General features: G+C 41.4%; 1 protein-coding gene across 2 annotated transcripts in view; it reads left to right on the top strand.

Annotated features, from left to right (window-relative positions):
- Window positions 1-24,629, top strand: part of LTBP1 (latent transforming growth factor beta binding protein 1) — a 513,632-nt gene that overhangs the window by 160,805 nt on the left and 328,198 nt on the right. For both annotated transcript variants that reach the window (XM_082249446.1, XM_082249447.1), the window contains exon 4: window positions 14,810-14,988. In XM_082249446.1, the coding sequence (XP_082105572.1) occupies window positions 14,810-14,988 (179 nt within the window). The remainder of the gene's footprint in view (window positions 1-14,809; window positions 14,989-24,629) is intronic.

The raw sequence follows: 24,629 nt of genomic DNA, 5'->3' as shown, positions 1-24,629 counted from the left end.
TTCATGGCCCTGGACAGGATCCACATCCCACTACGTGGGGGGGACTGGAACAAAACGTTATTACAACTAGAAATGCGTTGGATTACTCTTCTCAAGGCCACCATCCCACCAGGGCTAAATGAAGCCCAAAGTTATCGTCCATTTCTCCCAGGTTTCTCTTCCGGCAAAAAAGACTAAACTCATACCAAGGAAATCCACCTCCATTTAGACCAACCTACAATTGGCCATTTTTTGGCCATCCTACTCCCCAATACATGCCGAAAACATGATACCGGGATACCTGACCATAGAATACCCTCCCTACTCGGACCCTATCCAGACCGTCTCACATCCCCTCTCCCTTCATGATTATTATTGCTGCAACTCTATATATATCAATATATATTATATCTTGTTTATTTAATTAATCCTCTTCATATGTACTTAATTGGTATTTACACGTCTGTACATATACTGCCATGACACTGTTCATCCACTTCCTTTGCTTATTTCCTGCACTCCAGGAACTCCCGGCACGGAAAGCCCCGATTCCCCTTTTGGATCGGGGCATTTTTAAGCCAATCGGTCGGTCCTGCACCCTCCACTATCCCCCTTGGGATTTTTTGGCTTTCCTCCGTGTCGGCGGCCGCAGGGGCACGTCCGCACGGCTACAAGGGATGCCGCATCTGCCGCGTGCAGACGCATCTCACGTCAGACCACGGACACCGCCCATAGGCGTCACACAGCGCATCACTGCGCATGTGCGACAGCCTTTAAAAGGCCGGGGAACACCTCCAGATCCTCAGTCTCTCCCGGATCGCAGGAGGACAGGACCTGGAGGCAACATGCTGCAACACCATACCAATACCTTCTACAAAACGTAAGCATAGACTTGAAAAGATGTACCAACATCTCTCCACCAAGTCCTTACTTTTCAAACCTTCAGTACTGCATTCAAGGATGTTTATTTATTTTTACCTCAAACCATCCTTTACTTTACTATGCATCTTTCTTATATACCTTGCACCTCAGATGACTCCCATCAATGTGCAAACACCACAGATGATCTCCATCAATGTGGAAAGTTATACACTATAGCCACATTGAACTACATTGGACCAGAAAACACGTGGCCCAAGAAGTAATTATTATTATTATTTTTATACTACTTTTTCACCAACAACTCTTCAGGTTGTTTCACTTGTGGCTCCAACTACAACTATACCGCATTTTTCTCACCCAATACAGCATTGTTCCTGCAGCTCCTGGAAAAAGTCTGGGAAAGCAATACTCCAGAAAGTGGACAAAAAATATGTATGTTTATCTACTATTCTATATATAACTTAAACTTGAGCAAATATATGCTACTATTTCTGACAATTCATTGTACTTATTCCTAGAATCGGTAACATCCTTGATAAAGGCCGCTACTAGGCCGAAACATGTTGGAATACCGATCAGGCCCCTCTCTGCAACCATTTCCCATTCTTTGATATGAGGAACAGCAGAGCAGGACCATCTACCTTTCTTGTCTAAGTCACTATTTTCACGTGTAACCACACCTACTACTCTTTTCTCTTCACTATCACAATGGGACTTTACCCATTAATTCACTCAAATCTCTGTATATAATTATACATGCGAATAAATTTTATCTACAAATTGTACTACTACTGTTTACTCGTTTTACTCCTGCCCTTAAAATCCCATACTTGACTTGAGGCACCACAAATCGACAAACTATACTCTCGGGATGGTGGCAGAAACTATTTCTTTCCCTTCCAGCTAAGATCCAAAAAACATTTCTTCTACGTTTTGCCTTTTATCATTTTAAGAATTGAATTTGTAGTCCATTAAAACCTCTTTGAATATGTAGCGCTACAATATTCTCTTTGAATCTTCTATGAATAAAGAATTGTAACTTTTGATTTGTTATCGTTGACAATTAATCTTTTCCTTTTCAGTTTTTCTTTATTCGTGTTACCCAGAGTAGATCTCCTGATCATAAACTCACCATCATTCAAGGCTGTAGGCATGATTAATTGGCTGGTCACCAGCTATTCTCTACAGCCCCATGCCGCTTATGCACCAGTGTCCTCCCAGTTCTTTTATTGAAATGCACCATTATTCAGCACATTCTTTGAAAATGATAAATGTTCTTGTGTATGGTGTGTGCTGGAATATTTTTGACCATTGACCAGATGAAAAAAAAACTGTATTCAGTATTTTACTGTCAGGTAAGCACTTTGTTAATGAAAAGAACTTTTGAGCAGTTTGTGTTGCCTATAATTAATCATATAAACATGGGAATATTTTTCTACTTATTGGTCTTGGTTTAAACATTTATCTTTATCTACGCTTGTTTTTTAGAATGCATATTTATTTATTCATATTTATGCAATGCTTTATGCTTTTGTGCTTTTAGATTTTTTACTGTGGCCTGGTTTACAGGAGTTTTCATTGTTACATGGTCACAAAATTCATTAAAGACACACGTTCATCAAACCATACAAAAAATAAATTTTTTAGTATATTAAAGCCAAACCTCCAGCATTACTCTTTTGCCAAATATATTTTGACCAGCAGCTAATAAAATAAAAAAATACTGAAAGCAATATAAAATTGAAAGTCTTTGCCCATAAATGTATTCTCCGGGAGAGTCACCATGGTAAAATCAATGTACCAACCATGGTGTGATCCTCTTATCCTACGTAGATTATGAAAAAAGGTATCATCATTAAGGCTCTTTATGGTTTGCGGTTAGAAAAAATATACACAAATTGTTACTAATTAAACAAAATTTGTGTATACATTTTTTCTAACCTCAAACCACATAAAGTCTCAGTGACTAACTTTTTGTTTTAGCACTTACAGGTAACCTTTCTTCCTTTCTCTTCCCATTAAATAAAAAAGCTGCCCTCGCAGTCCTCTTCCTCATTAAATGCCACTCAGTGTCATTCACCCCCACATACTGTGAGCCTAGTGCATCAAGGCCAAAACCCCCGGGGTCACATCGTAAAGCCACCCTGGACAAACAGGAGAATACTGAAGAACAGCCCTACTTCAGTACATGAGTACTGATCTCTTTAGCATTCAGGAATGCCCACTGCAGAAAAAAAGAGGACATTGAGACATCACATGGCCAAACTGAAAGTTGAGGGGGGGAGGGGGCTTTTGGGGCAGTGGGACTCCTAAGGATTGAAGTGGGCTATATTATAATAATCCTACGTTTGCTTTCATTATGGTAGGAACCACTGAAATAGAAGTCACTTTATGAAAATCAATATTTCTGTAGGCAGGATAAAGGGAGAGAGAGAGCACACCAGAATCTTTCACTGAGAGTAGCGGTCGGTCAACATTTTTGGGTGCATCATTGTGACTAATGTGGACCTACATCACCGGATGACATGATTGACGTTAAATTTACATTGGGAAACATTCTTTTTTCGAATAAATTACTTTTTTACAGCGTGAATGGTTTTACTTTCTTCACTTTCTTTGTGAATGAGTAATGAGGGCTGTACCCCGTATTTATCCACTTAACATTGGGGAAAAGGTGCCTTCAAAGTTACCCTCTCAATGAAGGCAGGTTGCCTGGTATGGTTCAGGAGGGAGGATAGCTGCATTGCTGGAAAGGGGTCTTTTTATACATTTTTAGGGTGGTGCCATTCAATTCCATTTTACATCTCTTAAAGAGTCATTATATAATTTTTTCTTTTTTTTTTAAGACAATGGCACTATCCTTTTTGTGTGTGAGAGACACAGCTTCATTACATTCAGCAGATGGAAGTACAGAGAGAGAGCTGTATTATCTGGCCTAAATAAAAATATAGAGTAGTGATCCAGCCATAGAGGCTCGGTTCACACTTATGCAATGCGGGAAGGCTGCGAATTCGCAGCCTGTTCCCGCATCGCAAACGCACCCTTGGCAGTTCACACTGCCATATGCGATACCCTGGGGGTGTCAATGTAATCTTAACGACACCCCCAGTTTGATCGCATATCGCAGTGCGATCTTACAGTTCACACAGGATCGGATCGCACAAGTGTGAACCACTGTGCGATCCGATCCTGATGCGGCTCAAAAAAAGGGTCATGTGCGTCTTTGCTGTGGGTGCAGTGCGAATTTAGCCATACAAAGTGTATGGCTGAATTTGCACCGCACACCCGATCGCATATAATGAAGGAGCAGTGCGCTCCGATATTATATGCGATCGCCGCAGCTGCACATATGTGAACCGGCACAGAATGTACCTCAGGAGAGAAAATTATTGTTTACAAACACAAAATAAAGAACAAATTACATTTTTTTTTTTGAGTCCTTCTTAAAGCATTCAAAAATAATGACATGGGAGGCAATGGAGAGGTTAATCACCAGAGTGTAACTAGCATATGCTCTGTGGGCGACACCACCTTCCAGTATGCTGGGACCTGCAGTTCAAGTTCTGGTCTCAGCATTTTAAAAGAAAGTCAAAGATAAAAAAATAAATAAAAAAAACATATGAGTTAATTGTATAGAATTATTTACAATATTACATTAGTGCTGATCATCTCCTTTCCAACAACTGTAAGCATATATGTGGCAGCATGAAGGTGGGCTTTTTTCTTTGCTGCCACATTTATGCATTGCTCTTTTGTGTCCGAACAATGATAAAATAATGCACAGTATTAACCACTTGCCTACAAGGCACTTAAACCCCCCTCCTGCCCAGGCAAATTTTCAGCTTTCAGCGCTGTCGCACTTTGAATGACTATTGCGCGGTCATGCAACACTGTACCCAATTGTAATTTTTATAATTTTTTTTCAAACAAATAGAGCTTTCTTTTGGTGGTATTTAATCACTACTGGGGTTTTTATTTTATATTTATTAAACAAACAAAACAAGACCGAAAATTTGGGGGGGAAAAAAAACAGTTTTTATAGTTTGTTATAAAATTTTGCAAACAGGTAGTTTTTCTCCTTCATTGATGTGCGCTGATGAGGCAGCACTGATGGGCCCTGATAGGCACTAATAGGCTGCACTGATGGGCACTGATAGACTGCACTGTTGGGCACTAATAGGCTGCACTGTTGGGCACTGATAGACTGCACTGGTGGGCACTGATGGGCGACACTGATGGGCACTGATAAGGTGGCACTGATAAGGCAGCACTGATAGATGGCACTGATGGGTGGCACTGATGAGTGGCACAGATGGGCACTGATGGGCAGCACTGAAGGGCACTGGTAGGTGGCACTGAAGGGCAATAATAGGCATGAACACTCACTTCCACACGCTCAGATAGTAACACCCTTGACCTTGTATTCTTCCATCTCTGCACTCCTGGCAACCTCATCAACACCTTCTGTCCTCTTTCTGATCACAAGCTCATCATTTTTACAGTGTCCTTGTCTTCAACCACCTATCTCTCCAAGCATCAAACAATTACATAGAAACCTTCACAACTTTAGCCCTTCATTTCTCTTTTCTGCTACTGACCACCTCTATGACAAAATCTCACCCATGTTCTGTCCTAACCTGGCCACATCTGTCAACAACAACAGTTCACTCTCATCCTCACTGTACACACTTGCTCCTGTAACTACTCACAGAATCAGGCCCTGACCATTACAACCTTGGCAGCCTCTGATGACACCAGAAATTTCAAGAGATATAGGCGTGCTCTTGAGCAACTGTGGCGTAAAACAAAATCCCTGCAGGACTTCACCCTATTTAAATCTGCCCTCCTAAAATGCAATTTCTGCCTCCATGCTGCCAGACACGCCATCTTTGTCACTCTTATTAACATCTTGTCATCCAGTCCTTGTTGTCTAGTCTCTACCCTTGTCTCCCTACCTAGTCTCCCACCACCTCCACCCACTAACTCACTGCCCAAGAGATTGCCAATCACTTCAAAAACAGCCACTACTCCATAATCTTACTACTAGACCTTTCTGCGGCCTTTGATACTGTCGACCACCCACTCCTCAATAACCTCCACTCTCTTGGCCTCCAGGATTCTGCTCTTTCCTGGTTCTCCTCCTATCTACCACAGCTTTCCTTCAGTGTTACCTACAACTCTATCTCATCCTCCCCACCTCCTCTTTCTGTAGGGGTCCCCTAGGGCTCTGTTCTTGCACCCCTTCTGCTCTCTATCTACACTTCTTGGTTACTTGATAATCTCCCACGGTTTCCAATACCATCTCTATGCCAATGACACCCGAATCTACTATATCACTCTACTTCTCACCTCTCACATTACTAGGTTACTAACTGACATGTTATCAACATGGATGTCACACTACTTTTTAAAACTGAGATTGTAATATCCCCCCCCCCTCCCTCAAATTCTAGGCTCTGACCTGTCCTTTCAGCCCCAAATCCAATATTTGTCAAAAGCTTGTAGACTTCACCTCCATAACGCCTCTAATATTTGCCCCTTTTCAACTAATGAAACCACCAAACTACTTATTCACTCCCTTGTTATCTCTCTTGCCTTGACCTTAACTCCCTTCACATAGGCATACCTCTACATAGGCTATCCCCTCTTCAGTCTATCAATAATTCTACTGCCAGACTCACCTGCCATCCCTCTCTGCCAATCCCTTCACTACCTCCCAACTGCCCAGCAAATTAAGTTCAAAATACTAACAACAACATACAAAGCCATTCACAACTCTTCCCTGAGTTATTTATCACCAATTTTGTCTCCAACTATCACCCAAACCATCTTTTCCGGTCCTGCCAAGACCTACTGCTCTCTACCTCTCTTGTCTCCTCCTCTTATGCTTGTCTCCAGGACTTCTCCATAGCCCTCCTATCCTCTGAAACTCTCTACTTCAATCTCCTATTCGGGCCACCTTAATAAATTCTTGAAATTGTATCTCTTCATGGAAGTCTATCCTGCCTCCAACTAGCAACTGAACTTTTAATTCATCCATCAGCTCATCCCCCACAATTATTATTACCTTTTGTACCACTTGCCCCACACTATTATATTGGAAGCGCTTATGAGCAGGGCCCTCTTAACCCTCTTGTATTTTATTGTATTGTAACTGTACAGTCTCCCCTTTATATTGTGAAGTGCTGCACAAACTGTTGCCACTATATACATCCTTTACAATAATGATAATAATAATTGTTTGTTTAACAAAATGTAATGCTCCATGTACCGAAGCCACAGTGCAAAGAATGCATCCCTTTCCCGGCCAGATCTTTACAGCCTCTATGTATGTAAGAATATCTAAGCCTGTCACATATGACTCTCATTATTTCCTCTAAATATGTTAGGAGATTGTGTGTGTGTGTATGTTTAAGACAGTACTGGAATGTAGGCATCATTGCAGTCAAAACCATTCTTGTATGTGTTTTACTACCATCTAAATCACCATGAAACTGTAGGATTCTCTACCAGATGTGTTAATCTCTTTCATTGCTGTAAGCCTGCAATAAATTATTTTAAAGTAACCCTTTCTTCAAAATTCACTGCTGGGAATTGCATTACAGTTGAGTTTATAACTGCATTTAGGCCATTCAAGAAATGGTGGAATCTTAAAGTAAAGGAGGCTTCCAGTGGGTGGTCCATTTTTGACTACCAAGCTACATCCTGAGCTAAATCACCCAGTCTAAAAAAACCTGGTGGTCATCATCTAGCAACTCTTCAAGAAATGCAGCAGAACATTGCATACAACTGGCTACTATGCTTACAAAAAACAGAGGAGATTCTAGGATGGCAGCTGTGTAAGAAGAAAATTTGCTCCCTTATATATTTAGCAAAAGATTTACACACAATAATTGCAAAGATTTGCTATGGAATGTGGAACACATTTATTATTTGACTAAAAGAATTGAAAAAAACACATTATACTACAAAATCTCAAATTATAAAACATAAGTATATTAGATTATAGGTATACGCTTTGAGTTTGAGTAAACCATGAGTTTACCCCCAATCCAGGCTGTTGGCAGTTTGCTGAATGAGCAAACTAAATGGCTAGATTTAGCTAGTTTGCCCGACCAAACCTCCAGATGCTGCAATCGAAAATAATTAATTTAGTGGCAATATCACTACCATCAGTTAATTCCTGTTTGCCAGGATTTACAATGCCGAATGATGTGATTGAAGTTAGATTTAAATCAAGGGACAATGCTTATTTATTTATTTTTTAATAAAGGACTTTTACTATGGTGCTTGTGTATATACTGTATATACTGACTATTTTAGATTTTTCATGAGTGGGTAACAATGGTACTATGTGTTTCTAACAAGTTCTCTTCCACAAACCACCAGAATGTCCCCATAGATGTGCCAGAGCAGTGGGCGTTAAAACTGGCCCCATGCTTTTGTTTTTTGTTTTTTGCATGGGGCTTCCCTCAAAATCCCATTGGGTCTGGTATAGATTTTGTTTGGGATTTAATGCAATTTTATTTTTGTTTTTTTGAACAGGGTCCTCTTCAAAATCAAAAGGGTCTTGTTTACAAAAATTGTGCACTGTTCCACATACCTTAAGAATCTGGTATTGATTTGGGGGGGGGGGGGGCATTGGATAGAGGTCTGGTATTGATTTTGAGGGGCATCCCATACCATTTTTTATAAACAGAAGCAGGCTGGCCAGGAACTGTTATTTACTGGCTATAGTTTTTTTTCTATTTATTACTTTTGCAGGAGTACATCACACAGGTGTACAACTTCGGACATCCCCTAGACATGTTATTTCATTTTTTTGCTGCCAGAGCTGGATTTTTTTGGATTTTTTTTGCACACGTTTAAAAAATAATTTTAGTCCCGAAGATTAGTTAAAATCCCTAAACATATAATTTCTGAAAGCAGAGACCCTGGAGAACAAAATAGTGTCAGTTCCAGTTTTTGTGTTCTATGATATTTGTGCAGCATTTTATGAAACACTGAATTAAAAAACAAAATACATTTAAGTTAAGTTTAGGGCACAAAAATGCAACCTCCCACTGCCAACTTCGTAACCCTTACCGCAGTGTCAGTTAAGAGGTTGAAGGAATTGTGTATTTTTAATGTTGCCCTTTATTTCACAATAAAAGACCTGCTTCTTGCCGAATGGTATTTTTCTTTTTGTGTTTATACATATCCTCCATAGCAGTGCCCAGATACCCACACCATTTTTTACCAAAACTTGCAAACTGGCCTTGAGAAAGCCAGACTTCAATAGGGTTTGAATGCATTGCTTGGGGATTGCAAATTTTTTCTAGTGTTCGGCGAACGACTAGCGAACCAAACTTTGCATGGTTCACTCAACACTATTGGATTGCTTATTTTAGGGCTGTCTTTTATCTCAGTTAAATAAATTACCCCTGGGTTAGTGAAATTTTGCACAATAACAATGAGGAATGAATAAACTTAATCAGTGGAATTCATAAACAGTGTCTGAGAAACTCTTTAGAATTTCGACATACCTTAACACAAAAAATGCCAGTGCATTTTACAGATTCATGTACCTGCTGTTGTGTCTATATCAGCCTTTCTCAACCTTTTCAACACAGAGGAACTCTTAAAATAAATTTCTGGTCTTGGGGAACCCCTGTTAAAAATTTAAAATCTACAACTCATGACACATTAGTGTGACAAAGAGCAAATGACTCCTGCGCTTAAGGGGTGGCCTTGCGGCTAGTATCCGAAAAATGCGATTCAGGTCAAATTGTAGTAAATTCAGGCTGTGCTGCCACTCTCAACGGGTCGTGGTAACCCAAAGAAGATACTGGAAAAGAGAAATGGACAGAGGGCGCACCAGCCTAGAGCATTATCTTTAAAACAATTTATTGTAATAGACATGTATACACATTATACTCACAAAACGATTATGAAACACGGGCAATAAGCAATGAGGGACCACGAGGGGTCTCCACTGGGCATCCTCAGCTGCCGCAGGCCGTGGAAGGATGTAGACCTCCAAAAAACCGCTTACGCATTTCGGGGTGTTCCCCCTTCATCAGAGCTAGTTGGGGGAATGAGTGATAGGGCTTTTGTATATTCCAAAAGGTCACATGATCAAGTCCCACAGCTCCACCCTTTGTGGGTGGGTCAAGAACAATATAAATGTAAAGAAGTATATTACTAGTGACAATAAAAGCATAAGCATATAAATATATATAAAACCAATTATTTATTGATTTCTTTGCATATGCATTGGTTTTGTGAGTATAATGTGTATACATGTCTATTACAATAAATTGTTTTAAAGATAATGCGCTAGGCTGGTGCGCCCTCTGTCCATTTCTCTTTTCCAGTACATTAGTGTGACAGTCAGTGGGAAGAATGCTCCTTACTCTTTTCATCATTGGGAAGAATTACCCCCTTACAGATAACTAAAAGGAACAATGGTGTCATTGGAAACTTATCTGAGAGGCAGAAATTGCCCATTGCTCAAGGAACACCTAGCATTCTCAGGAGGGACCCTAGGGCTCCACGGAACCCTGGTTGAGAAACTCTGCTCTGTATGGACACTCTGGCCTCAGTGCAACTGCGCTTTCTCCCCACCGCTACACTTCCCACCAGAGAACTATGCATATCTCCTAATCAGAGCTGCATTTACTTTCTCAATGTTCAATGCACTCCTCCTCTATGAGGTCACTCCTATCTTTGCTTTACATTTGCAACACTACAATTTGTGCAGGAAAAGAAGGTTTCAAGAAGAATAGACATATTAGTCCACAAATGCTGCATGTATTGCAAGGCAGGAGCTGAACACACAGGTCAGATGAGCGTATTCCAGCATGAAGAGGGAAGAGTGGAAAAATCACACAGGAGACAGAGTGAGACAGAACAGGGCAGAAACATCATGTTGAGCAGAAGCAGTGGTGTATTTAGGTTTTGTGCTGCCCTAGGCCTGGCTAAACTTGTGAACCCCTAATTTAAATACGACCACCCCCTTCCTGCAAAGGCCACACCCCTCCCTGTTTATGACCCGCCCTGTCATCTGTAAATCACAGACCACAACCAGTCTATCAGTGCCCATCAGTTCAGCCTCATCAGTGCTGCCTTATCAGTGCCCATCAGTGCAGCCGCATTACTGCCCATCAGTGCAGCCTCATCAGTGCGGCCTCATCAGTACAGCCCGATCAGTGCCCATTAGTGCAGCCTATCAGTACCCATCAGTGCAGCTTATCAGTGCCACCTCATCAGTGGCCATCAGTGAAGCCTATTAGTGCCCATCAGTACCAGCAGGTAGCAGTGTGACCGCTTTATGGGGGTGCCAGACTGATTTGCCCCGTAGGACTGGCACTATACTAAAAGTGTAGTTCAAGCCGGTGGGGACCCTTTTCGTGCGGGAGCCAGGAGGAGGCTGTTTTTTTTTCCATGTGGGGTGCAGCTTTTCTGCTGCCCCCCCTGCAAAGTGCTGCCCTAGGCCTGGGCCTTGTTGGCCTAGGCCAAGATACAGCACTGAGCAGAAGATGTACAGACATACAACAGATAGAAGGGGGAAAGGCAAGAGAAGTATCTGCAAGAAGGAATGCATACAGGTAGAGGAATTAGAATGCATGCCTGCAGCTAGATCCCCACAATTTATAAAACCCCAAAAGCTGACGTATAATAATAGATTAAGCGCCGGTTCACATTACCGCAACGCTACTTCCCGGGGTGACCTCCGAGATCGCGGTGCGAGCAGCGCGCCGCGACCTCGGAGCGGCCGCCACGGACTTCATAACATTGAAGTCTATGGCGGTTGCCTCCTGGTCGCCCCAAAGAAGCTCCGGACCCTTTTTCTAAGTCGGAGCGACTTGTGTCGCTCCTATTAGAACGGGTCCGCAGCTTCCCTATGGGAGGCGACCTGCGGCGACCTGTGAGGCGACCAGGTCGCCTCACAGGTCGCCCTAGTGTGAACCGAGCCTTAACAATCTAACTGCTGAATATTTTTTATTTTGTTTCAACGGACTAGGTATGTACATTTGATATGATTATTCATATTTTTGTAGCTCTCTCTCATTGAACAATAGCTTTCCATCCTGGACAGTTTGGATTGTCTAACAAGGGCTCCAGGTATCCATAGGTATCATGATCCTTCAATTGTTAACCATAAACTGTTTAATTCTGACAATCAAAATGAGGTTTCTGTGTAGATATTCCTAAACAGAGTTCCTCAGCTGCTATCTGTTCCAATAAAAAGATAATCTGAAGTAGGTTTATAGTTCTAAAGGGGATCAGGGGCCACAATGCGACTCATGATCTTGTCATTGGACACTTCAGACCCAATGGATTTGCATGTTTTAAACATGAGTTCATAATCTTAATTTGGTATCATTAAGGTTTTCATTGGTCAAATGTTACGCATATGAATAGGAGATAAGAAAAGTAACAGACTAGGAATGTTAGTAGGCTGCCAGTGTTTCCTTCTGATTAGTCTGTTAACACAATTTTGATGGACACAACCTTTTTAGTGCTATTTCATCTTTATGCATGCATTGACATGGGGATTATGTTAGTGAAGATTGCTTAGGCATCTGTTTATGCAGCTCCCACGCTAGTTTCAGCGTGGTAATTAACAAGCCATGAGGCTATTTTCTGTTAAGGTCTGCATATTGCACTTTTAAAGTGAAATACCAAATAATAGTTTGCTGGTTTCTTAAAATCTGCTTTTTTTTTTTTTTTTTTTTAAGGCATGCTTTTTACAGAACAGTTTTATAGTGACTGCTCCTTCCAAGTTCGCTGCATTCATTGATCTATGAAAATATGAAAAACCCCCGGAGCACCTTTCTAGGACTTTCTAAAGAAAACCTTTCTTGAAATAAATATACTGTATAGTCGGCCATCATCATTTCCATCTGAAATTTATGCTTCAGAAAATATATAGTGTTTGGGGGTTTAAGTGTACTTTCATGTAACAATTAAAAAAAAGTAAATATTGCATGTGTGTAAGAAAAAAATTAAAACCCCTTGTTTTACCCCTTTGCTGTTCCATCAACAGTACCTGTGCATACAGACTGTTAAAGCTCCTTTTGCACTCTCTCTCCTCATGCAGCTCTCTATTAGTGTCTAGATCAGCCTTTCCCAACCAGGGTTCCTCTAGCGCAGGGGTGTCTAACTCAATTTCATCGTGGGCCGCATAACCATTATGGTCGCCCTCGGAGGGCCGGGTCTATCTGTAGCCCACCACTATCAGAAGTCAAGAGCCCCCACCCTCCCTTATATCACAGTGCATCTCCTTTACCATGTGCTCCTACTGGGAAGAAGCTGGAGGCAGAGCTGGGAAGCAGCAACTGCAGGGTCTGGAGGAGGGCTGGAGTCAGCTGCTGGAGTCTGCTGAATACTGAGACCAGTGGGGGCAGAGAGAAGTGGCTGCACAGAGAGGTGCAGGATCTGTAGGGGGAGTTGTGACCTCCTCTCGGCTGCCAACTGCTGAGTTGGGGGGTGGTCCTCTCTGCAGCTACAGGGGACAGCACAGGATCTGGAAGAGGAGTTCTGTCCTCTCTGCTGCTGTCTGCTGAGACAAGGTGGGGGCAGAGATGAGGGAGATGTAGCAGCTGCAGGAGAGGTGCAAGGGCCACATGAAATGGCCTGGAGGGCCGGATTTTGCCCACGGGCCTTGTGTTTGACACCTATGCTCTAGTGGTTCCTTGAGCAATAAGCAATGTTTGCTTCTCAGATAAATACCCAGTGACAACAATGAACCTTTAAGTTATCTGGATGTGGGAGATTCTTCCCAAAGACCACAAAGGTAAGGAGCATTGTTCCCAGTGACCATAACACTAACGTACTGTAGACTGTAGGTATAGTAATTATTAGCAGGGGTTCCTTGAGGCCAGAAAGTTATTTTAACAGTTCCTCCATGTTAAAAGTTTGACAAAGGCTAGATAGTCTAGATAGCAGCTGTAAAACTCTGTTTAAAAAAGCTTATAGCAGTTAGTCGTATTCAATTCAACTTTAAATGTCCCAATCACGAATGCTAGTGGGAATGAAAGTCAGGCTTAATCCAAATTTTTGAGATACCGCCAGAATAGGAATAAAGGGAAAATCCTCTGATAGGGACACTTGTTCCTTTGACAGCTGTCTAAGAAAGGATTTCCTTCACTTTGGATGGAAATCCTCTCACTTCCTGTTGAGTCTACAGGACAGGAAGTGTAGAGAAATATTCATAATGAGATACAAATTGTAAAAACAACAAAAACAAAAACAAAAAAAACAAAAATGAGTGTTTTTTTTCCACTCCCCTACTCAATCCAAGAACAAAAAAAAAAAAAAAGCTTTGGCTTTGAATAGACTTTAAATATAAGTGCTTGTGATGGTGGGACAAAGGATGAGAAGTCACTGGGCATTATCTATCAAATAAACAGGGAAGGGGGAGAGAGCGCCATTGCCTAAGCGTAGTATTATTTTTATTGATTTTCCTAATACTACTACGCTTAGTTAGTGGCGCTCTCCCTCCCCTCCCTGTTTTCTGTTTTTTCATGACTATTGGCAGGAAAACTCCAGAACTCGATTGAAGGAGAAACTGCTGACACTGTATCAGTGCATTCTCTCTGTTGGATTAATTATATTATGGACTTTGTATTCATGAGCATTGTCTTGAGATTTACTAGTAAATCTTTTCCTGCTGAGAGTTGTATACTGGTCTTTCTCCTTTTGTGCTGGGTTTCAAGAATATCCCCTTCTGGGGCCATATTTGATATTGCTTTTCATTATCTATCAAATGTTGCTAGCACTTAAAGCTATAATTCTGATACACTGGCAGTGTAAAGTGTATAGCCATTCCTAATAGCAACGAAAGATCAGAGTTGAACAGACAAGGAAATATTATTGGGAGTAATACTCTGTTTATTTCAAACCGTTTTATCAAATTATTGTAATATAACACCATTAACTTGTCTGTCTTTGCATTACACAGGATGGTACCTCCACAGACCCGAACCATGAACCTCCAACATGGGCATACTCAGCAATTCCAGATTAAGCCAAAGTATTTCTCCAGCTCTAAGAAAATACTTCTTGGTGAGCAATCCACCGAAGGGTCTCTCCCACTCAGGACCGCTGCTCTGGATCAATTGTCATCACAGTTCAGTCATTGTGAGTATCCTAGCTTTTAAATTAATTTTTTTTTTTTCAGATATATGTTTCTGAACTAGACAGACAGTTCACAAAGATTGCTGTGTAGGTTTTCATGTTCTAGATTAGTGTTTTTCAACCTTTTTTCAACCAAGGCACCCGTTGCAACCTGGCAGAATCTCGAGGCACACCAACCAAAAATGCCCGAAAATTATATCCATTTACTCCTGCGTGCAAGCGCAAAAGGTTGGGGGGGTGCTTTAAATTTTTTTTGTCTTCTTTATTTTACTTTTTTTTTTTTCACTGTCCCTTTAATTTTAATTCTATGCATTGGTATGCAAGACGTGGTCGGGAGGTCCGCACAGCTTCCCCAGTGCATGTGGCAGCGGGAAGTGATCTTAGACTGGCCCCTCTGTCACTACTAAATGAGGAACAATGTTTTTTGATAAGATGGCTGCAAGTTGGGTTCATTTTGCCGCGGCACACCTGGGGACTCTTCACAGCACACCAGGGTGCCGCGGCACACTGGTTGAGAAACCCTGTTCTCGATTCATGAAAAAGATTTCATGTACTAAATTCCTATAATAATTGGAGCCTGTAATCAAAACATTTGATTCTCTGTGGTCAACTATAAACAACTCTGTGATCAGAAATGTTCACGGTAAGTGGAGGATATCAATAAATGGGTGAAAGCTGAATTGCTAAGATAATAGGCCTAAAGGTTTCTAGAAATGTCTAGTGAATATTGTCTATGTTCAGTGTAATTCTACTGAAAGTATAACTAAAGGCAAACCTTGTTTTTGTTTTGGATAGCGTAGAGAGGGATTTGAGCACCTGTTTGATTCATATTGCTATCTGTGTCCCCTGTTAGGGAGATTCGCCCTCTCTATTCATTCTGTTTCCCATTATCATTGAAAGTAAAAGAAAATCCAAACTTTTGGGTTGTCTCCAGAACGGTAATAGAAGGGAAATCTTCAAATGGGGACACTAGTTCTACAGTAGTGACTTTGGGGCTCCAAGGATTCCTCCTAATTTTCAGGGACTTACTCTAACTTCCTGTTTTGGCTATGGGAAGTTAAGTGAAGGTAAATCTCTGCAATGGGACGCAGAGGGGAAAAAATGACAGGGCTTATAACCCTCACTTGCTCTATCCAAAATGTAAAAACAGCTTTGCCTTCAGTTCTACTTTAAAGATGAATTTCAGGTATGGTTTGTATGACATAGTTCAACTTGGACCAGAGTAAGAGTATGCAAATCCCATGCCTGTGGGATCCCCGTGGTTAGTGCTGCCTTGCTGCATAGTAACCACGGGGGGGGGGGGGGGGGGGCATTCGTTTGACATTGCTGCTATTCAGAGAACACCTTTCCCTTTTATCATTGAATGAAAAGCACTTTCTGACTGGAGCAGGAGGATATTGTGACATCACTGCCTTCCCCCTCCACTTCATCCAATCACAGAACCCCTTCTGATCAATCAACCCCCGTGGTTATAATGGAGCAGGACAGTCACTCGACACGGGTCCCGGAAGACGACATCAGTCACTGTTGTAAAGTGATACTCTACTTTAATGTATTGTCTGAATCCACCCAGATGCCTGACTGGCAACTGGCTCAGCCTCTCAGCGCCCCACTGAGAGCCGGAGCCAGCTGCTTGCAGCCCCTTCCCTACTCAGCGCTCCAGTGAGCGATGGAGGGGCAGAGCAGAGAGAAGTGACTGACAGTCTTACTGCAGCAGTGGTCGTGAGATTGTTCAGAGCTGGCGGGGGGGGGGGGGGGGGGCATCTACAGCATCGCGCCAGTTCTGGACAGTGAAGATGGGTATGTGGGTTTGTTTTTTTTTTTTAAATCCCAAATTTCTCCTTTAAAGGTTCCTGGAGGGCATGGGTGTGATAGTCAATAAGTGCATTCCTATTTTTGTTTTACACTACCCTATTTTGTTTTAAAGCATCCTATTTTTCTTGTTTTGGGAACTATATTTTGGTGGTTGCAGCTACCCAAATCGGAGCGTGATTTCACAATACTATTTCAATACAAAGAATGTGATTTCTTAATAATTTACCTAATTTTTACCTAACAAATGGAGGTAGTATACATTTTAATCAATGATGTATTTACATTTTTACATTTGTTTGTATTTGTACATCCCAGATAGCAAGGATAGCTTGCCACAAATCTGTGATAGTGTTGAATTGTAAGTATGTTAACTTTTTTACTGGCATTTTTACTGGCAATTTGTACACTGGCAGAGCACTTGAAGCACAAGTTCTAGTTCAGGGGTGGCGAACAAGTTCGACAAAAGGAGCCAAAATTTTAAACTGTGAGAGTCAGAGAGCCACACCACGCAGTGACCTGCCAAAACAGACAAACACTCACACAAAAGCATATAACATTAACAATAATATATTAAACACATAATATAACATGCTCAGTCAGGTGTTTTTTGTTACCTTGTTGAAATGACCCCCACACACATAAATGTCCCCCATCAAAGACCCCCACACACATAAATGTCCCCCATCAGAGACCCCCACACAATAATGTCCTTATCAGAGACCCCCACACACATAAATGTCCCCCATCAGAGACCCCTGCACAATAATGTCCTTATCAGAGACCCCCACACACATAAATGTCCCCCATCAGAGACCCCCACACACATAAATGTCCCCCATCAGAGACCCCCACACACATAAATGGCAACTGAAGCATTGAAATCATTCACTGACCCAAAGGAGCTTACAATCTAATATCTGCAATAGAGAATAAGGCACACACCTTGAGGGGGAATAGGGGGATGCCAGTTAACCTACCAGGGATTACTCTGGAGCCAGCAAAAAAAAAAAAAAAACCTATGCAACAGGGAGAACAAAAGGATAGTTGCTGCAGAGCCTCGGCGGGGAAGATGCAGCTGAGGCGGGAGGGAGACACACGGGTCCCCACGCTCTCTGGCCCGTGCAGTGTTGGGAGATGGGAGATGTGATGACGCAGCCTGGGGGCGGGACTACGCTCTTGGAGATCTCTCCTCAGAGGTCCCGCTAGACGAGCCACAGTATACCATACGAGGCAAAGAGCCAAAGAGCCGCATTCAGTTCGGCCGGGAGCCGCATGCGGCTCGAGAGCCACGTGTTCGCCACCCCTGTTCTAGTTGATACTTTTCCAATTTATAGCAAATTTGTGTGGCAAGTTTCTAGCATGAGCAAAGTTGCAGTGGTAAGTCTATAGCAAGAGCTCTGCAAGTATACAGCATGAAAATTCAGCCACAATGACCCCTGTGGTGGGATGAATACTGCACAACATACCTGAACCAGAAATTGCAGCAGACTTGCAGAATGTTTGCAAAGAAAGTTGATCTGGAGTTATACAATGTGGACTTGCTGCAATTGTACAACAAACTTGTGAAGCCTGACAAGTTTAACAATAGCTTAGAAAGTCATTTTTAAAAACTTGCAGCACAATTGCTTTCTATCTAGGATATAACTAGTATAAATATCTCTCTAGATCTCTGCACAGCAGCACTGTAAAATAAAGGGGAGGTGGCACTCTGGGCCAATCAAGACTTTATTTCTTGGAATAGTTATGTCAGTCTAACACTGTGAACATACTTAAAAAAAGGTATTTAACCTTTGTAATAAAACCATGTTCTGTATTTAAAAGAAGTTTTGGTTTCAGGGGAAAAAAATGTATACTCACCTAGGTTGATGCAACATTGGCCCGATGCTGCATCTGTCCCCCTTATCTTCTAAGACTGAGAAATGAGCAATCAAAGACCACTGATCACTCAGTTCTCAGTCATCCACTGAGCAGACTCTGCTCTTCCCCTCCAGCACTCACTGAAGCACTGGGCTGTGGAGGGGCAGGAGCAGCTGGCTCTTTCCCCTGCCAAGACCGGCTGAGTGATGCAGCTTGAAAACGGGTCACAGGAGTGCAAAATGGACTGCACTTCTGTGACCTACAGAAGAAGTATAGCTAAAATAGATTTGGCTATACTTCTCCTTTAAAAGCATAAAATACATTAAATTACTATATTAATTTAAAGCACCCTGCTTTTAAAGCTTATTGTTGTAATTGATTTACACCTTTGTCTTTTTCACCTGCCGGTGGGACTGCATGTTCCTTGCATGCGCCTTCATATTGAGCTTGCACAATAAACTTGGGCTGTCAATCAATAGCAGGTGAGCTGAAAACATGTCTTCTTCTTCTTCCTTAGCCTCTCCGTGCCACCTGGGTGTGTCAGCACACAAAGAGGCTGCAAGTAGATGTGTAGTCTTTAGGTAGAGATAAGATATACCTGCTCTCAAATCCCATTAATATATATATATATATATATATATATATATATATAGGATCTTCAAAAAGTTTCCGCATTTTTTAAAATTAAGTTATATATACAAAAGTGTGGAACATTTTTGAAGACCCCTCGTTTATATAACCCATCAGGTGATAAACAGGCGTGACCATATCTAAACACTAAAAATTATGAATGAGCCCTCTGCACACTGCTATACACCTGTCAAGCAAATTTTGAACAAAAAAATAGGAATTTTCAATTCAAATACATTGCAATACATGTTTAAGCTGGTCAACTGCATCAAAGTAATGTGTCAATGTATGTGAACTAAAAATCTCTGTTTTTGTGCAAAGTTTGCTAGAAATGGTGTATAGCAGTGTGCAGAGGGTTCATTCAAAATTTTTAGTGATCACATATGACACTACTTAATGTGTGCATTTCCTCTATATACTCCGGTCTCCTCCCACACTCTAAAGACATTCTGGCAGGCTAACTGGCTTTTGCCTATATTTACCCCAGTATCTGTGTACATACATATACATTATGTGTCACCATACTCTACACGTCTGTCCCAAACCCAAGCAATCAGGGAGGATTGAAGAAAACCATATGTGGGAACCTTTTTCATTCCATAATTGTTTACCAAGAAAATGTAGTCAAGTGTATCAAACGTGGTGGCCAAAAGATTGCTGAGGTGAGAACACCCCTCACATTTTTCAAAATATTTTATTATACCATTTCATGTGACAACACTGACGAAATTACACTTTGCTACAATGTAAAGTAGTGAGTGTACAGCTTGTATAACAGTGTAAATTTGCTGTCCCCTCAAAATAACTCAACACACAGCACTTAATGTCTAAACCGCTGGCAACAAAAGAGAGTACACTCCTAAGTGGAAATGTCTGAATTGGGCCCAAAGTGTCAATATTTTGTGTGGCTAACATTATTTTCCAGCACAGCCTTATCCCTCTTGGGCATGGAGTTCACCAGAGCTTCCACTGGAATGCTCCACTGCCACTGGAGTCCTGTTCCACTCCTCCATGACACCATCACAGAGCTGGTGGATGTTAAAGACCTTGCGCTTCTCCACCTTCCATTTGAGGATGCCCCACAGATACTCAATAGGGTTTAGGTCTGAAGACATACTTGTTTTCTTCTTTAGCAAGGCAGTGGTCATCTTGGAGGTGTGTTTGGGGTCATTATCATGTTAAAATACTGCCCTGCGGCCCAGTCTCCAAAGGAAGGGGATCATGCTCTGCTTCAGTATGTCACAGTATATGTTGCCATTCATGGTTCCCTAAAAGAAAAAATGTAGCTCCCCAGGGCCAGCAGCACTCATGTAGCCCCAGACCATGACACTCCCACCACCATGCTTGACTGTAGGCAGGACACACTAGTCACCTGGTTGCCGCCACAAACGCTTGACACCATCCGAACCAAATAAGTTTATCTTGGTCGCATCAGACCACAGGACATGGTTCCAGTAATCCATGTCCTTAGTCTGCTTGTCTTCAGAAAACAGTTTGTGGACTTTCTTGTGCATCATCTTTAGAAAAGGCTTCCTTCTGGGACGACAGCCATGCAGACCAATTTCATGCAGTGTGCGGCATATGGTCTGAGCACTGACAGGCTGACCCCACCCCCTCAACCTCTGCAGCAATGCAGACAGCACTCATACGTCCATTTCCCAAAGACAACCTCTGGATATGACGCATAGCATGTGCACTCAAATGCTTTGGTCGACCATGGCGATGCCTGTTCTAAGTGGAACCTGTCCTGTTAAACTGCTGTATGGTCCTGGCCACTGTGCTGCAGCTCAGTTTCAGGGTCTTGGCAACCTTCTTCTAGCCTAGACCATCTTTATGTAGAGCAATAATTATTTTTTCAGATCCTCAGAGAGTTCTTTGCCTTGAGGTGCCATGTTGAACTTCCATTTACCAGTTTGAGAGAGTGAGAGCGATAACACCCAATTTAACACACCTGCTCCCCATTCACACCGTAGACCTTGTAACACTGAGTCACATGACATCGGAGAGGGAAAATGGCTAATTGGGCCCAATTTGGACATTTTCACTTAGGGATGTACTCACTTTTGTTGCAAGTGATTTAGACATTAATGGCTGTGTGTTGAGTTATCTTGAGGGGATATCAAATTTACACTGTTATACAAGTTGTACACTCACTACTTTACATTGTAGCAAAGTGTCATTTCTTCTGTGTTGTCACATGAAAAGATATAATAAAATATTTACAAAAATGTGAGGCGTGTACTCACTTTTGTGAGATACTGTGTGTATATATATATATATATATATATATATATATACAGTGTATATATATATATATATATATATATATACTTTGCATATATATATATATATATATATATATATATATATATATATATATATATTGAGATTAGGCACAGGTATTTCGTACTGCAATTGTAGCTCTCCTACAACTTGTGTCTATTTTCCCCATATTCGCACTGTATCCACTGTAGCATTTTAATTTTGCAGGTGCAGAGCACAGTAGGGACTGGCTAGAGAGTCATTACTTTGATGCAGATGGCCAGTTTAAACATGTATTGCAATGAATGTTAACTAAAAATCCCTGTTTTGGTTAAAGTTTGCTAGAAAGGGTGTATAACAGTGTGCAGAGGGTTCATTCAGACTTTTTAGTCTTTAGGTACGAGGTGGGTATTCTACAGTGGCTTCATAGAAATGCCACTAGTGATAGAAGCCACCACAGCAAAAGAACTGAAGTTATGTAATAGAAGCAAACATTCCTGTCAAAAACAGAAGTGACTGATATCAACATGCAGTAGAAAAATAGATACAGTGTTAGGCTCCATGTACACGGGACGCTGGAAATGGCCGTTTAGGAGCAGTTGGGCGTTTTTTTTAGAAGCCCCTGAACCCATCTACATTTTATCTTATCTGTCCATGTACACCAGGTCGTTTGCGGGCAGTTGCGTTCAGGGACTTTTTTTAGAACGCAAATAATTGTTCTGTGTTTCCCGGCGTTTCAAACGCAAAAACGCAACCGAACGCGACCGAACGCGATGATCCGCGTTTGGCGTTCGTGTTTTTACATTTTAAAGGGGAATCATTTTTTTGACCTCTAGGAACGGTTCTAAACGCAAACGCCTGCAAACGCCCGCTAAACGCCCGCTAAACGCCCGCTAAACACGGGTACAAACGCGACCGAACGGACGTTTCAAACGTCCTAAAAATTCCAGCATTCAAAGGGACTTTTAACAACGTCCCGTGTACATGGACCCTCAGTGTGGCTAGGTTTGTTGATGCAATGGTTTTTTTTAACGCTTCAAAGTAGCAGAGAATACAATGATGACTTCATCAGTGTACTGCTGCTCCTTAATTATTTATGGGTTGGATCCTTGAACAGGCTTTGTTGCTTAAATGCAAACATTGGGAAGACTATTGACCCGGCTATATTGTCTGACAGAAATGCCTAATGCATTTTCACAGATGTACAAATACTTTGGCAGGTAAAATGGTTCAATATATGTGTTGTGAGAAACAGCCCAGGGTTTGGTCTGTACCTGCCATCTGGATTGTGCCACTTTTTGGATTACAAAGTCTTCAAAAGAAGATGGTTGGTGTGACAGAAGTTTCTATGCTGTCTATTTTGTGATCTAGAGCCTGGTCGGACAGAGTGAGTGTAGACGTCCTGGCCATCATTCCATACATAGGTTTGCAGCTGTCTAGAAAAAGTTACATATGGCTTTAAAACAGGAAGATATTGTTTTAGTCAGGATTGTATTTGGCATGTGTAGGCTTGTTTGTGATGCAAGGCAGACTGGGCAAGTAAGTCGAAAGGCTGAAAAGTTTTTTTTTTGTTCATTTGCTGGATGTATCCCTGTGTTGAAAGCTTGGTGTGATGTCTTTGTGGACAAGTAAAAGTGGACTCTGAAACTGACAAAGCTGCATGGATTGGGTTTTATGTGTCTATAAGTTTGGTGCTAAACTCACAATTAGAGTCCTAAAAGCTGTTGGCTACAGACTGTGAAAACTTTGTGCCTGAAGCATTTGCATTTAAAGAGACAGTACAGAACCTAAATATAGTTACTTAGTTAGGTTGAAAAAAAGTCCCTCTAGTTCAAGCTATAAAAGAAAAAAAGAAAACATAAAATAAAAATACAATCCCATATACACAATCCTATACCCACAGTTGATCCAGTAGAAAACAAAAAAGCCAGCAAAGCAATCCAATTTGCTTCAGCAGGTGAAAAAATTCCTTTCTGAACCCCTGACAGGGAATTGGATATTCCCTGGATGTACTTTACCTATACATTGTAGTATCCAGTTATATTATGTACATTTAGGGAAGAACCCAGTCCTTTTTTTTTTTTTTAAGAAGTTTACTGAGCTGGCCAGAACCAGCTCTTGGGGGAGTCTATCCCACATTATCACAACTCCTATGGTGAAGAAACCTTTCCGTATTTGGAGATTAAATCTCTTTTCCTCTAGACGTAAAGAGTGCCCCTTTGTCCTCTGTGATGTTCTTAAAGTGAATAACTCAACACCAAGTTCACTATATGGACCCCTTATGTATTTATACATGTTGATCATATCCTCCCTTAATCTCTTCTTTTCAAGAGAGAATAAATCCAGTTCCTCTAATCATTCCTCAAAGCTGAGCTCCTCCATGCCTCTTATCAGTTTGGCTGCTCTTCTCTGCACTTTCTCCATTTCCCCGATATCCTTTTTGTGAACTGGTGCCCAAAACTGAACTGCATATTCCAGATAAGGTCTTATTAATTAATCGCACAGGGGCAAAATGATATCTCTCTCTCTCTCTGGAGTCCATACCTCTCTTAATACAAGAAAATATTTTGCTTGCTTTGGAAAGCCTGGCATTGCATGCTATTATTAAGCTTATGATCTACCAGAACACCGAGATCCTTATCCATTGATTCCCCCAGTTGTGCTCCCCCTAGTTTGTACTGTATGATGCATGCATATTCTTAGCCCCCAAGTGCATACCTTTACATTTATCAACATTAAACTTAATTTGCACATAGTTGCCCAATTAAACAGTGCATGAGATCTTCTTCTAAGTTGGAGACATCCTGTAAGGATGGTATTCCACTGCATACCTTGGTGTCATCTGCAAAGATTGAAATGCTACTTTTAATCCCAGACCCTATATCATTTATAAAGTTATTAAAATGTTAAGGTCCCAACACTGAACCTTGGGGTACACCATTAATAACCTCAGACCATTCAGAGTAAGAATCAATAACCACTACTCTCTGATTTCTATCTTTAGTCAGTTTTCTATCCATTTACAAACCGATCTTTCTAAGCCTGTAGACTTTACCTTATACATTAGCCTTGTGTGGGGA

Source organism: Pelophylax lessonae (assembly GCF_965119305.1).
Source record: "Pelophylax lessonae genome assembly, chromosome: 3".
Classification (NCBI taxonomy): domain Eukaryota; kingdom Metazoa; phylum Chordata; class Amphibia; order Anura; family Ranidae; genus Pelophylax; species Pelophylax lessonae.
Note: the sequence above shows the minus strand (reverse complement) of the source record. Positions and strands in the feature narration are given on the sequence as shown.